Here is a 16365-nt window from a genome sequence, read left to right on the forward strand (position 1 = left end):
AAGCAACAGAGAGGAAAATGGGACTCCTTACTTTATAAAAGCATATTTTCAGTCTGTTCTATTATTTTAAGTATTTTTTTATTTGTTCAAACATGTTAATCTATTCCACTACTTCACATTTGTTCCACTGATATGTGTGATTCCTTCATTTAGTATATACTGTGTCTTTATTTATTTATCTTTTTAAGAATTATTTTTGGGCTTTTCATGCCTTTATTCTATAGTGGATGACAGTGGATAGAGTTGGAAACGGAAGAGGGACATGCGGTAAAGGGCCACGGGCCAGATTCAAACCCGGGCCACCCGTGTACATGGGTAGCGCCTTAGACTGCTAGGCTATCTGTTTGCCCCAATTTACTGTGTCTTTATTGTTCCAGTACAACTCTTGGATAACCTGCTGCTGCACAGTTGCCTCATTCAGGATTTTTGGGTCATTTTTCTAAAATAGCAAGCTTCAGAAAAAGTCACATTAAGATCCATTTTTTAATGACATTTAAGGGGTTGAGTAGATTTACCACAGTGTTTCAACAGTTTACAAATATGACTGTCAAAGTGGTAAATATCATAATGTCACTACACACACGAAAAAGAGTACGCATCAGGCACATGGGTCTCTACAGCTAAAAGTAAATACAGTCTAGACATACATCCGATTTACACACAGAGCATATTTACATTTAATTTTCAACACACATAGATCTACGCAGTGGCACACACAGACATACAGCAGATTGCCCACTCTCATATCATCTGTAGACTGCAGATTAACGATGTAGGATTTATGGTTTTAACCCTGCCACTCTGGAGGAAGACAAATCAATGTCCCTGCAGACTCCAGGTCATACTTATAGCTTTATTTATGTATATCCAAAGATGCGCCCTCGGTGTAGCTTGGAGGATGTTTCAGCAATCTTCGGGAGGGGAAATGGATGCATTAAGATGATTATATCAAAAAGATATTAAGTGAGAAAAAATGTTTTTTATAGTTTGAAGAAAAAACAGAGAAAAAAGCTAATACGCATATGTGCCAAGACCAACAGGTAGGATAGAACATGATTTTATACAAATAGTAAATTCGGAGTCCATTAAATACAGTTTCAGTGAACTTTTGTGGATAAACAAGCATCAAGAGAATTAAAAAAAAAGCAAATCTGATAAAGATAAAATGCAAACAAAGTCAGACAAAACATGTCAGAGCAGAGCATATTTGTTTCAGGGTAAATGGGGGATGTGAGGAGGTGGAAAGAGTAGGGAAAGGAGGCAGGGGAGGAAGGGGAAAAAGGTCAAGCAAGGTCAGGATTCAATGTTTGCACCCACAAGGCAGCAGCTGAGCAGGGAGAAGAGCAGGAGGAGGAGTAAACAGAGGGGGGAGGAGAAAAAAAAAACATAAAAAGAGGGTGCTGAACTCTTACCTTTCTGCCCTCAAGGAAGGTGAGAGCGGTACCGATATTGGCGACCCAGTGGATCCTCTTTAGCTTCTTACCCTGCTCACATTGCTGGAAGGAAAATGATAAACAATGGAGATGGGGCGGATGAAATAAAGGAGCAAAAATAGACAGTGTGGATAAAAATATAACAAAAGATAAGCCTTTTTATGTTTGGTTTGGTTTTATGACAGGATATCAGGCTTAGTACATTGTAGACACTATCAGCAAACATAACTAACATTAAAACAGATCAAAGAATAAATCAGGAATATGGCGATAAAGGGAAAGATTTAATCAGAGTTGTGTTTGCCTATAAACAGCTGGATCAATAGGACATGCACAGCTTAGACCTCAGGCAATAACGGCTCAGGAAAATCCTCGAGGTATGTGTGTCTTTGTCTTCATGTGTTTGTGAACTGTGATCTGTCCTTTTTAATGCGGCTTTCCCATTCATTTGAACATCCAAATAAAAACAGATCAATGAATACCTCCATCTACCGGCAACAGTGACTGATTCAAAGTGCACATGCAGTAATCCTGCAGCTTTTTCCAGATTTGTCAAAGACATTTAAAGCCTCAGCACTGACTGTTATGATGTAAACATTGAAAAATGAATAACCCTCTTTGTTATTTGGCTTGTTAGATCCTTCTTGAGCTCAAGTTAATATTTAATCCACAAAGATCAGAGGATATGAAGCGTTTGAAGTCCATGGCCAAGTCACATGCTGGAGTAAGGACCATGAGACTCACCAGTTTCTGTCCAGAGAGGACTTCCAGCAGGGCCAGCAGCATCACACCATCTTTAATGTCCTCAAACAGGTCAGTCACCACCATAGGAGGGACATGCTGTAAGAGAAAACAAGTGCATCATTGAGCCTTTTAAGTAAATATGGTTTTTGCTTGACTTTGACTGGTCTTTTTAAACAATATGACAAAACAAATCACTTGGAATGATGTGAGGGAAGATGAAAGTCAGCCTTTAAACTCAAACTAAATTCTACTTATGAACACCATCTTATCTTCATCACATTTATACCATTGAAAGAGGCTTCAAAAGCAGCAAGCTAAAGGAGAATTTTCACTGCTTATGAGAATATTGAGGAGTCACTAATGTATGGTCAAAACTGCTAAACTAAATAACAAAACTGGGGACAACTTGTTTACCAGCGCTGGGTTTTTGTTCAAGAGTGTTTATCACTAAGAACAATGAGCATGTACTTATAAAGTTGTCTCCAAAAAGCCATGAGATTCACTTCTAAAGTGAAGTGTTACAACCAAGTATGAATGAATCAATGAAAGATCAATCAATATTCCTCTCTAAAAGCTTGAATGAAATGGAAGGATGTAACCCTCCACAGTATAACAATTGATGACAGATGAGCTGTAGAACATCAAGCTTAGTGGATCTATTAACAGATGGGACACATTCATAAACTATGTGAAGAATCTAACTGGCTTTGGACTACAAACCTGCACCCCCTCAAATGGTGTCTCCCATTAATGAGAACAGAATGCATGTTATACCATTTCTCCAGATGTTTATTGTTTGTTTTTGTCTGTGCTTGATATTGTTCTTTTTGTTTTTGAGTGAGTTGTTTTTATCTGGATGTTGGGTGGTTTGTGCAAAATGTATTCTGCACTGTTATAAATGTCATGTGAAGAATTTTAAAGATAAGGCATGAAAGGTTAAACTGACAAAAACTGCAGTAAACAATCAAATCAATTCTGCACTTCTCCTTTTAAGAGCCTTTCTATTCTTCAGTTTATCAGATATTGTGATGTATCATTATGTAAATATGTACCCTCTATGCATACACACTAACATACAACTACGTATGCATCTTTAGTGTAATATGACACACGTAGATACATTTATATATGCTATCCCTGTACAATAATACAAGGATAAATTCATCTGTACATGCAATTACATCAAGCACATTTATAATTAAATGAAATACATCAGCACTCCAGCACTTAACTATCTTTGGATAAAAAAATTCTAACTAACAGGAGCTGCTCCAAAGTTCTGGAGCAGAAATAGAGCAGCTAAAGCCAGGGAGTGTTTGCTACTCCAACTGTCTGAGTTTTTGTTTTTGTTTTTTTTTTTTTGTAAAGTTGTCAGTCGAAGGTGGGCTACTGCTGTGTTTCCAAGCCATTTTTCCTTGGAGTCCCCCCTACATGTACCTAAAAAAGCAGAGCCCCACCTGGACCCAAGAGAGAAGAAAAAGTGACACATTGCCACCAAAGCTTTTCTTATCTAAATACCTTTCTATAAACTACTTAATAACTGCTTTATCATGGTTTATGCCAATATTTGAAGATCTAATTTTGGCAGCCTCAGAGCAGACAAAGCCTCATTCCCCAACTAAGATCTTTGATCAGGTGGGTTTGTTAGTTAGTTAGTTAGTTAGTTAGTTAGTTACTTAGTTTGTTAGTTTGTTAGTTTGTTTGTTTTTTAGCAACATAACTCAAAAAGTCATGGATGTATTTTCATGAAATTTTCAGAAAATGTCAGAAATGGCACAAGGAAGAACTGATTAGATTTTGGGAGTGATCCGGATCACCATCTGGATCCAGGAATTTTTAAAAGGATTCTTCACTATTAGGAGATAAGGCTAATGGCGGAGGTCTGCGCTATTTACACCAGGAGATGGCGGACATGAGTAACTTTAATCCCAGCAGCATGTTTTTGGTGCTGGAGAGAAAGACAGCGAATTGTAGCGAAAATACTCACAATGCTTGGAGGAATTGAGGAATATTCACCCTCTGCCATGACTTTCAGTCGTCCCGTGAGACTGTGGGTGCTTCCGCCATGACAGTCCAGACGTAGCAAAGCCAGTGCTCTGCCTCACCGTGTCTCCACCCCACCAGGGAGGAAGTAATCAGTGAATTAGATTTTGGGAGTGATCCGGATCACCGTCTGGATCCAGGAATGTGTTTTAAAGGATTCTTCACTATTGGGAGATAGGGCTGATGGTGGAGGTCTGCGCTCTCTGAGTGCTTTTCTAGTTTGAAAATCCTCAATAAAAATTATATTACTTGTTTCAAAGGAACAGACTGGGTGTTGTTTAGCCAGAGGGTAGAGTAGATGTCCATTTTCAGAGGCTGAAGTTCTCAACAGACTGGTCACAGGATTGATACCTGGTCTCAATGCTGTTTGGTGTCTGTCTTACCCCACTCTCTCTCCCCATGTTTCCTGCCCCTCTGTAGCTGTTCTTTCATAATAAAAGGCAAAAAAGCCCCCAAAATAAAAATAATCAAAAAGAACAGATTGTGGTGTGAAGATGTTGAAATACACTTCTTGTTTCTGGGCAGACTTTGTTACATAAATGCACTGTTTACATCCATGTTGCATGGCACAATCTCACAAAGCTTTCATAGTTGTCTTGGAATGCAAAAGCATAAGCTTTAAGACTTAATAACTCTTGCTGTGTGCATTAAACTGTAAGGCAAAAAGTAGATTTTCTAAACGTTATCCTACTCTAAGTGGCAGAGCAAGTAAATAAACCAAAATACAATAAATTTATTACGTTTTAAGACTTTAATTTCAGCCTTTGAAACATGGATAAAAGAAATCCTTGAAAAAAAACGACTTGAAGCTTCTAAAAGAGTTTGGCTATGCCAAGTCTTACTGACAGCTAAGAGCCAACCATAAGCAGAGGCTCAGCAGGATCTGAATGGGGTCTTCAAATCCTAAAATATGCTGATGATTTCAAACTCTCATTGACTCCCTTCCTGACCTGACACAGACTTCTAGACTCGGGGAAATCCACATATCTCAGTTTCTTGCCGGCGCCACATCAAGGATTTCTCTTAAAGCGCAGTCACATGCTGGGGCTGAGGAGAGGTTTAGATGAGGAGGGGGGGCATTCAGACGAGCGAGCCATTCACAGGGAGATTAGCGGCAAAAGGGAGTGAGCGAGAAAGACGTGAGTACGTGGCAATGTGTGCACGAACGTGTCTGTATTAGCACGTGCAAGTAGGGTGTGTGTGAGCAAGAGAGGAACATACAGCCCCCATCATACACCATAGAGGGGTATAATTGAGTAGAAAGAGTGGCAGCGAGAAAAATGATAGAAGGCAAGAGAGAAGGGACACTAACCTCCCGTCTTTCAAAATTAATTAGCAAACACAGTAGCTCTTCTTGCTAATTCCTCTTCTAATGTCATTTCATGGCTCTGGATATTAGACCATCCAGACAGCACTTGTGCCCCAATCATAGAGTGACAGAAGAAACGCTCGCTAAGACCCCTTCAAAAAGGATGAATTATACCATGATCTAATTGAAGTTAAATTTACCTATTTGTTCATTATAATCCCAAAAGCTAATGAGGAAATTTCCGACTAATTACAAAATAAGAAAGTAATATCCATTTCCTCTGCTCAGCCACATGAGCTAAAAAAAATAAATCAAGGGCTTAATGAGCTAATTACATATGAGTGTCTGGACTGTAATTGATTGTGAGGAGAGGAATTTCAGGATGTGCGTCTGTCTGCGCTCTCATGTTATTCCCCCGGTACGCTCGACTCTGTGGATTCCAAAAGATCAACAGCATGAGAGACATGAAGGGAGGGGCAGAAACAAAGACAGGACTGAAGGGTTTCATTTTGGAGTGCAATACATCCAGTTTGAAAGAACAATTGACACCAGATACTTTTTGTGCAGATCTATTGACGGTAGAGTTATATGCAAGCTTTTAACATGGCAGAAAAAATGAAATTAAATAAAATGAAAAATCAGAGAAAACATATTCTTGGGCATTATCCAACAATGTTTCACGCTACAGAGAGACTAGTTTTAACAGTCTTTTTGCTTCTAGCAAGGAATATGTCACATAGGAAAGGCTCAGTTAAACCCTACTTATGGATAAATTACACATAAAATACACAGTGTGGGAAAATTAATCTCTACCAACAAGTATCACATGGAAAACATGGACAACAAATGTTTTTTTGTTGACATTTTCAGCCAGGAAATATTTTTCATGTATTTATTATTGGTGTCATTGCAGATGGTGAAGGTGTTGCATTAGAGAGCATTTTATTGAGAAGTTTTTCTAATTTTGTGTCTCTTCTTGGTATTTAGGAAACAGTTTCACTTGTAAAGTAGTTATTGAAACCCTATCACCTCACTAAAAAAAGATTTGGTTAAATAAGTACTTTTTTGCCTGTGTAAAAAAAATACTATTATTATATAGGTTAATAAAGAATCTATGGAAAAGCTATAGAAAAATTTATTGTTCATGTGCACTTAATTAAGCAGTATAGAGTGTATTTACTCTGTGAAATTATTCCATTTCAAAGAACTTATTTCTGTACAAAGTCTGTCAGTTCAGATTATTTGTGCAACAATTCCCTCTAAGCCTTCAGCTTGATTATTATAACCCTTGCTTGTATATCGTACCTCATTAACAAATTCTGCTTGTTAAAATAGAGTGGCTGGTAGTAGTATCATATTTTAAGATGTATTATACAGAAATTATACAGAAATAGGCTTTTTGATTGATATTTGAAATTGAATAATCAATTTATCCTGTGCTCAACCATGCAAACATTCTATGCTTCCTAAAGGGCGCTCTGTATATTCATAGACATTTACCGGCATTGTAAGTTTTAGACTTGCTAGAATTTAATATTTTTGTGCATTTTCTGCAGTCTCAAGCTAAAATTTAGGCTTTGTTTAACTTTTTTTGGAATTGCAACAAGACATTGGTTCTAACACACCTTTAGCAGATGTATTAGTTGCAGTGAAGAACAACTCTCATGTGATTCCTGCTGTTTGTCATAGCCAAGAAAGGGTGGTTTTTGAAGGATACAACATGATCGACCACCATTGCAGGACTGGTCCAATGTCGAGGATCCTCAAATTTTCAAAGGACTGAGTACTTCAAACAGAGAATTTTCAAAGATGCACATATGTACCCTCAATTCAATGCATACCATTTTTCTTCTCTCAAATAAATAAAAAGATTTTAAAAATAGTGTAATATCAGGAGGAAGTAGCATCCTCAACTGCTTGGTACATTTTAAAATGTTCTGTTTTCACTGTTATCATCAAAGTAAAGCTGGACAGGTAAAAGTAGTGCCATAGAATATGCTTACATTATATTATTATATATAATGAACATGATTATAAAATCATACTAATATATATGTCATGATTATATGATGATATGACAGCAAATTAAATGGTGCAGGGTAAAAGTTGTACAAGCTGCTGTAAGTACCCCTCCCATTTTAATTTCTGCCGCTGCCAGGCGACCATTCCTGTGATATAATCATGCACATTCACTAGCCTGTTCAAAATGTGTGTTTAACAGTTGACAGGGAGGACTTTTGCCTCACCTCTGTAGGACCCGACTCAGAAAGTCCCTAGACTTTGAGAAACAGCCACTGAGTCAAACCATCCCAGCATACCGCTGCATGTAAACACTTGACATCAGCTCTGACAAAGGTAGCAGGAGGAGGCAGGTAAGCATGTAGGTCTGTTCGACTTTGCTCATAAAGTCAGTAGGAAGAAGCAGAAAAAAGGGGTTTAATTGATGTCATTTACCCCCCAAAAAACACCCTTTTAGGTTAGGCTACTTGTATTGACCTACCACAGTGGCTGGAAAGTTGAGCAAATTCACATGACACTGTGAAAATTACCCAAATTTGGCTGGTGGTGGGTGCTAATTTCCCACCCTGCAAGGTATACAGCTTCAAATTTAAACATGGCCTTTATAATATTCTGGCTTCATTCATTATTCCATGATAAACTGAGACTACAGTATGGCAGTCAAATGACAAATGTTAGGTATACAAAGGTCAGAAAGGACAAAGGTAGGTCAATAAGAAGGGCTGGGCTGGTTTCTGAGGTAGTGTGATTTAAAGGAATCTTATAAGCAAATCGGAAAGTCCACAGCCACACTAGCAGCTCTGCTGGGCTGTAACTGATGCAGTTGTGCTGAAATGGAAATGGTGACATAGCAGCTTTTAATGTTATCTCTCTATGTGAGGGTGAGCATGTTAACATTTTCTCATTAGCAATTAACACAAAGTCTATGGGAAGGGAAAAGATTTAGTTTCCCGATAAAAAAGAACTGGACTGATATAAACTTGGTACATGTATATTTTACCGGCCTGCGGCAAATTCGTGAAATAAAATGAAACATGGCCCACATTAGAAACAGAAGCTTGTGCTCGACTGTTCTGTACCTCGTCTCAGCACAAGGCAGTGCTACCACGCTAATTCTGTAAGCAAATATTTTGACAAGAAGAATTTATTACCTTGTTTTCTGTGACTAGATTGAGACATCCCTGTAAACATGCTGGCAACCAAAATAATAATGGTAGCTTGATTTATAACACCCTGATGGATTATGGCAGCAAATAGCAGCATTTCAGGGGCAGAGCCAGTGGTAACAGGGCCTCCTGTGAAAACAACTGCATAAATATTCAGCTCCTTTAGAGTGACTAACCTAATTCAACAGAGGTCCAGCCAACTGGGGCTAGCAGTCTAAGAATAAGTGAAATGGAGATCACCTGAGTGCAGTGAATGTGTCTTAAGTGACTGTGGGACACCTGTGCCTGGAAGGTCCAGTCACTGCTTAATCAGTATTCCTGGTTACATTACACCACGGAGAAAACGGACACCCCAATCAACTTCAACTCAGAGAAAAGGTGAAGGAAAACTATAAGTCAGGGGATTAATACAAAAAAAGCACTGTCCTCACAAACTGAGTGACAGAACAAGAAGGAGGCTAGTGAGAGAGGCCACCAAAACACATATGACTAATCTGAAGGAGTTACAAGCTCAGGAACTGAGATGGGAGAGACTCTGCACACAACTGTTGCCCCTGTTCTTCTCATATCAAATCTTGACTAAATCTCACCAAAAGCCATGTGGGAGACTCCATGGTCAAGTGAAAGAAAGTTGTTTGGTCTGATGAGACCAATATGGTGCTTTTTGGCCGTCAGACAAGACACTATGTTTTGTGGACACCAAACACTGCACACCACCACAATCACACCATCCCCACTGTGAAACACAGTGGCAGCAGCATCATGCTGTTGGGATGCTTCTTGGCAGCCAGCCCTGGAAGGCTTGTAAAGGTAGAGGGTGAAATGAATGCAGCAAAATAAAGGAAATGTCATGTTACAGTTCTTGATTTGTTATGTTTTGAGTTTCTCTGGTGTTTTCACATGTTTATTCTGTGTATTTCATGTTTCTAGTTTCATTTGGTATTTTGTGAGTTAGTTTTTCTCCCCGTGTTGGCATTTGTTACTTGTCGCCTGTGTTTCATTTTTAGTTTAACTCCCTGTGTTTGTATTTATTTCCTTGCTCCCCTCCTAGAGTTTCTTATGTTTTGTGTATCTTCATTGTACAGTGTTCTTGTGTATTGTGACGTTTCCTGTCTTATTTTGTAGTTGCCTTCCCTTGTGAATGATTCCAGTTTTTCGTCCTGCATCAGTTTCTCTCCACTGTGATTACCTTAACTAGTTTCACCTGAGTCTCATTAGTCACACCTGTCTCTCCTTGTGAAATCACTCCCTGCATATTTAGGTTGTGTGTTTGCCCTGTCCTTTGTCAGATTGTCGCATGTCTTCCTTGGTGTTTCGCCTCGTGGTTTTCCAAGTGACTCCCGTGCACTTTCTTTGTTTTTTGGACTTTGAGTTTTGGTTTCCTTGGATTTATTTAAAGTAAGTTCTTTTGTTTGCTTAATTAAACCATTTTTTAATTTATTCTGCATTTGGGTCCTTCTTTTTGATTTTTTTGCGAAATCTGACGGGAAAATCCTGGAGGACAACCTTATTCAGTCTGCAAGAGAACTATGGCTTGGAGGAAGATTTATTTTCCAGCAAGACAATGACCCAAAGCATACAGTGAAGCAAAGAAATGGCAACAAGGTGAAGGTTCTGGAGTGGCCAGGTCAAACTCCAGACCACAATCAAACAGAGAATATTCGACTGGTTTTGAAAAGGGCTGTTCACACCCAATCCCCAAACAACCTAACAGTACTTGAGTAGTTCCGCAAAGAAAAATTTAGTAACTTGCAGTGTCCAGATGTGCAAGCCTAATTAAGACCTATCCACATAGACTTAGTACTGTGAATGCAGCCAAGTCTGCATCCACTAAACACTGACTTGAAAGAGGTGAATATTTATGCACTTATTTTACATATTTGTTTTCAACTGACAAAGCTTTACAGAAATTTGTTTGTTGGTCTGTTAAAAAATTTCAAAAAGCCAAATCTTATTGGACATGATTGATTTATAAAATCAATAAAAGTGTAAAACATCTAGGAGGGTGAATACTTCTTATATGCACTGTAGCTGAAGCACACACATAATGAAACATTCATGGAGTTTGTCAATCTTGCTCTACACCCGCTAGGAAAAAAAAAGGAGGTGGAAGCGGGGAAGTAAACAGTGAAGGAAGAAGTGGGAGCTTCGCTTTACTGCTGCTGTAATCTCAAAGAACACTTGGTTCAGTGATTACTGTACTAAAGCTGTTTGCCTGGAAAACGCCTGAGTGACGAAGAGACCTCCGCCGCTCATACCGGCCACTCTGTAATTAAGCTTTAACCCTCTCTGAGAGGATTTGTCAAAATGGAAACTTGGGGCCCCGTTCACTAAAATTCTCCCCCCTTGTCACTCCAGAGCAGTGCAGGGAACAAGTTTAAAGCCTGATATTTGCTTGAGAAACACATCTGAAGCTAAATTTATGAGCAATGTGGATAAACTATACGACACGCTCTTGCAGGGTCTAAAAACATGACTTTCAATTCAGATAAAAGACGCAAACCTGCAGCTCTCTTGCAGTTTTAGCTCTGGTTTATAACTGGTGACTTAAATCTGATGAACTACTCCGAGTAATGAGAGTCATTAATCTTCTGTATAAATTACCAGCTTCAATACATCCTCTCGTAGAAACTCTTTGTCAGAGCTCATATGACTTCTTTTGTTCGACCTGTGGAGTGGAAAAGTAAGGGGGAGGGGAGTGATAGTGAAAGGAAGCCCTCGCGCTATGTCTCAACTCACCTAACGATTAATCACATACCTTTAGGCGCTGAATTAAAGACCTGTGATAACTAGAGTGGCCTAATCATCTGCATAGCCAAGGGCATGATCTATCCTTCTGAGAGCAGCGCTAAACCAACTGTTAAAGCTGCTTTTCTCTCACTATCTTTCTGTCTGTCTCTCACACATTCCCCCCTTTTTAAATAGTTCTTTGTGGAGTATAAACGGGTGTAAAACAAGGGCCTAAATATGCTGTTTCACCCCTTCATGCCTACAAATTGACCTCCTTCTTTGTAAAGATCCTCCACACAGCTGAATTAACTTTAAGCCCTTACTCATCACAAAGCTCTTTGAACATTAAACAAGCTGCCATGATAACCAAGAAATTTTAGAAGACAAATATGTGCCAATCAGTGTCACCATAGCAACGTCAGGCATCAGGTGAAAGGGTGGGTCGTTTCATGACAGGCGAGGAGGAGCAGAGCAACTAATTTGATCAACTCAGGAGTGAGGGAAGAGCGGGGAACAAACATTGTTATCTCCTCAAATGGAGCTGTGATGGTATCACTAACCTATTGATTAGCTGAACCAGTTAATTAAAGTGGATTTGAAATGACATTTCCAGGGATCTTTGTCTGATCATGCAATTGAAGCTTTTGTTAAAAGAATTCTTCAATTTCGAGGCTAAGTTGACAAGACATTATAGGTTTAAATGCAACATTTTAAACAGTAACATCACACATTTGAATTTATCCTAAATGTATTGCTGAGTGGTAACTTTCTGAACTAAGAGAGAAGCCAAACTCCCCCTGGGTTTGTTGTTTTCAGCTCTGTGTTCACACTGCCCAGATGGTACTTCTTTTGACTTGACTTGTGTTATGTGTCACTAAAGAGGCTCAAACATGAAACCATGGCTGGCACTTTCAACCAGGGCTGAATGATTTTGTAAAATATTGCGATTGCGATTTTAACACAAATATTACTTAACTTCCTTTTATTCCTAAACAAGGGCTAAACAATTCTTTAAAACATTGAATTTTGATGATTTTGACTCCTATTGCAAATTGGATATTAATTGTTGCATTGAGGGTTTTTATCATTCTCATATTTAATAAGTAAAAGGTACAAAAATTAAGAAGATAGGATTTTTTTGTAGACTACTCTAAAAAAACAGTACTTAAATGATTGCATGATATGTCATGCATAACATCTCTGCTGCAAAAAAATAAGTTTAAAATTGGTATTTTGACACAAATTTCAGGTCAAAGAAATATTGCACCTTTTACGATTTGAAATTTCAGCAGATTTAATCTAATTTTTGATGAATAGCCAAACCCTGCTTTTAACCTGGGCCACATCAGCATTAATTTTGTTTTTGAGGGGCCAGTTGTTACTGTAAGACCGCAGGATTAACACTCTAACTCTTTGTTTCATTATTGGTGATTAATTTATATTACAGTCTGAATGCAGAAGTTGAGGAAAAACAGACATTGGCATGTACAACCACAATAAAAGTGATTAAAAATTGTTTGGTAATGGAAATAAATGCTTCATTTATCTAATCTGGTTCTGGTTATCTATTCTCTGTTTTGTCTTGGTGGGTAGTGCAAACATCCCATATACAGAAGCTACAGTCCTTGTTGTGCTGGTCACTGGTTCAATTCTCAGTCAGCAAGAACTTGGTGAATGTCGAACACACTCTTTTCACAATTTCACAAATATCTTTGGCTTTAATATGTAATAAATGTAAAAGGACCCAAACAGATTCCATAAGCATATTTAATATTCCAAAAGATATCTGCAAATGACAAAGCTATGTACAAATTATGTATTGCTTTGGAGTTTTTACCAGGCAACTAATATGAGATTCTGATATGTGTTTATGCTCTTAAGAATTACATACGTGCAATATAATTTTCTTTTTTGTTTCCTCTCTATCTCCCTGAGTGCTCTTCACCTTTGTCCTGCTGCCCAAACCTTAGAATTTCAATGACCATGAATCAGCAAAAGGACTGAGGCTCCTCTCTACTGCTTCAAAATAACTCAATAAATAAACTATGCACTTACCTTGAACATTATCAAAAATTCAAGACATTTAAGTCTAAGAGCTGGGTGTAATTTTCTGCTGGCACGGTCCTGAGACATGATATTCAATATTACGTCAAGGTTTATTCCCTCTTGAGTGCTTTTCAAATGAATTTTCTGCTCCATGTCACTGTGGTTCAAGGCCTCCACAGCTGTCCTGATCACATAGGAAACCTTCAGAGAAGCGTTGCAGATTGAAATAACACTTAATTGTGTTGCCCTGTTCCATATTTGCCTTGCCCAGCCCTTCTTGACACACTATTCAAGCAGTAATGGGTTAAATTGAGGGGCGTAATGCAGTATAATGCAATAATTACAGGCGTATGATGGCCCCTCAGCATGCAGCTGCATTGAGTGTAATTGTTTAGTTTAAGTTACTGGTGTGCAAGCTCACTGAGGAGGTAAATAGAAGGCAGTCTCTGAATAAATCTCATATCCAGAATCATCCAAATTGGTCCATATTAAGATAGAGAGCTCACATGTTACCAGACTTAAATACTGACAGTAGCTTGCAGGGAAAAAGATAAGGGCGTAATGTGAAAGAGATAATTAGAGTGAGAGAAAATCCTTGCTACAAGCTATATGGGATTGGAGAGTAAAAAAGAAAATGAGAGGCATGAATAAGAGAGTGCATGTGCGTGTGGTCTTAACTGGCATAGTCAGTCCCATGACCAGCTCCTATAGCATGTTTATGAAATGGAGTAAACATCACAGGGAGCTGGGATTGTGGAGTATAGAAGAGGAGAGCGATTCAAAGTGGAAAAACAATCAGATGCGGAAGTTTTCAATCAACAAACAGCAGCAGCATTGTTTGTGTAAAGGGACAATACAATGTTGGCAGTAGCAGTGGGAATAAACCAGACTCTCTTACCTTTGCCAAGTGGGAATTGATCCATTTCGTGAATGTCCTCTTCTGCACTGCCTCCTGCTCATCTGTAAATCAGAGCCCAGAGCGCCACTATCAGTCACACGCAATAATAAACAAAGAAGGAATTAGAACACAATCTTCTCATTGTCTATTGTTTAGAGGGGTTGATTTGGTTTGCAGAGCTGGATGGGGACTTGAATTAACTTTGATATTGTTGCTTTCCATCTAATGTGTCTGAGCACGGTCGCGTCATATCATACCTTACACTGGCGTGCAAAGAGAAGGCGTTTGACATTTAAAGATGGCATTTTCACTTGCTGAACCCCTCTTGGTGTGGACAGAAAATCCTGCTCTCAGAATTGCCCTTTAGATGATAGAAGGGTGGGGATTTTCCTATACAATGACATGCAACTCTGCTATGATCCATCAGAAGATGCTAACATTTTTGACTAGAGTTAAATCATGCCATCTTTTGCTTAAATACTACACAATCTGACAAAAAGCCCCTACACTGGCCTCATTAGTACGTATGTTTGGACCAAGATAATCTAAAGATTCAACAGAAAAATCCTAAGCCAGATTAAACTTAACAGCCTTTAGGGTGAGGCAGACTCTTGTGGAGCTCCACCAAAACAACATGATACATTTTGTGACCTTGTTGGGATTAGAAAGAATATTAATATGTTTAATACAGAGGAAGGTAGATTTATAGCCTTTCCCCTTTTCTTTCATTAAAAGTGTGCAGTGTATGTAGACATAGACATATGTACTTGACCTGAGCACCCCAATAAGAAAACCCACCCTGCTACTAAATACACAGATACAGGGAAGGGCATTGTTTGCGGTCGCTACAGTGATAAAGCCCATTTAGCAAAGGCTCAATCAATAGCATAGATGTCTGCTGACGATGTCCCCTGAAAAGCCACTTAACTTGAATGAGGATGAGACATAAATCAAGCTTTGCCAATCCCAAGTGCACAAGAATAAACAAAGAACAACCACACACTGAATTGCACATTGAGGAAAACAAGGAATAGAGATACTGTAGTTTCAGAGTGTGTAAGTTCTGCAGGCTTTTCAATGAAAATGCCCATGGATGTTACAATATCTTACAAGACAGGATCTATACAAATATGGACAATTAAAACTGAACTGACAAAAACATAAACAATACTGTATTTTTCCAGCAGAGGTTTCTATCTACTTTTGCTTTGTCATTCTGATTGGCCCATAATGAAAGTGACAGTTGACATTTGTCCAATCAATTTGAAAGGTTCCCTTCCCAAACACAGATTATGGGCTCTTGCCCAAATGGATGTGAGACATAGCCTGTTTTTGTCTTCACTGCCAGAAACGAATGCTGCACTTCTGTTCAATTAAAGAGACTTTTCCTATTTGTGCTTACCATGTCTATATTTGATTCAGGATTGATTTCAAAATCCTTTAACTTAAACAGAAATGTCAGTTTCAGTGTCAGTGTTTATAGAGAAAAAATGCATTATGTTATTAATAACCTGACTTGTACTAGCCTAGGTTCAGAAACAGCACGGTAAAAATGGCTGAATTTATATGCATGTTTGCACTTATCTATTTAATGTACTCAAATACGGTAGGGAAGCTTACTGTGGTAAAGCGCCTCACTCATATGCTTATTTGCACAAATAAAACTATTTACTGTAGCTCTAATACTATAAGAAAGCTCACTGTGGTAAAATGTCTTACCTCATATGCACATTTGCACTACCTAATCTATTTACTGTACCCACATACTGTTATCCAGCTCACTGTGGTAAAATGCCTCATACACACATTTGCACTAATCTATTTACTGTAGCTCATATCTTGCAACTGTGGTAAAACGCCTCACCTTTTATGCACATTTGCATCAATAAAGCTTTTTTTTACTATAGCTCTAATACTGTAAATGAGCTCACTGTGGTAAAATATCTCACCTCCTTTTTACATTCGCACATATTGATC

The 16365-nt window shown here is 38.5% G+C and overlaps 1 protein-coding gene across 1 annotated transcript in view; it reads right to left on the reverse strand.

Annotated features, from left to right (window-relative positions):
• syne1a (spectrin repeat containing, nuclear envelope 1a) overlaps positions 1 to 2273 on the reverse strand; it is a 185856-nt gene extending 183583 nt beyond the window's left edge. The window contains exons 1-2 of the mRNA XM_041806166.1: positions 2178 to 2273; positions 1413 to 1496 (exon numbers count right to left, since the gene is read on the reverse strand). Of these exons, the coding sequence (XP_041662100.1) occupies positions 1413 to 1496; positions 2178 to 2261 (168 nt within the window). The 5' untranslated portion in view covers positions 2262 to 2273. The remainder of the gene's footprint in view (positions 1 to 1412; positions 1497 to 2177) is intronic.
• Positions 2274 to 16365: the final 14092 nt, after the last annotated feature.

Source organism: Cheilinus undulatus, linkage group 14 (genome assembly GCF_018320785.1).
Source record: "Cheilinus undulatus linkage group 14, ASM1832078v1, whole genome shotgun sequence".
Classification (NCBI taxonomy): Eukaryota; Metazoa; Chordata; class Actinopteri; order Labriformes; family Labridae; genus Cheilinus; species Cheilinus undulatus.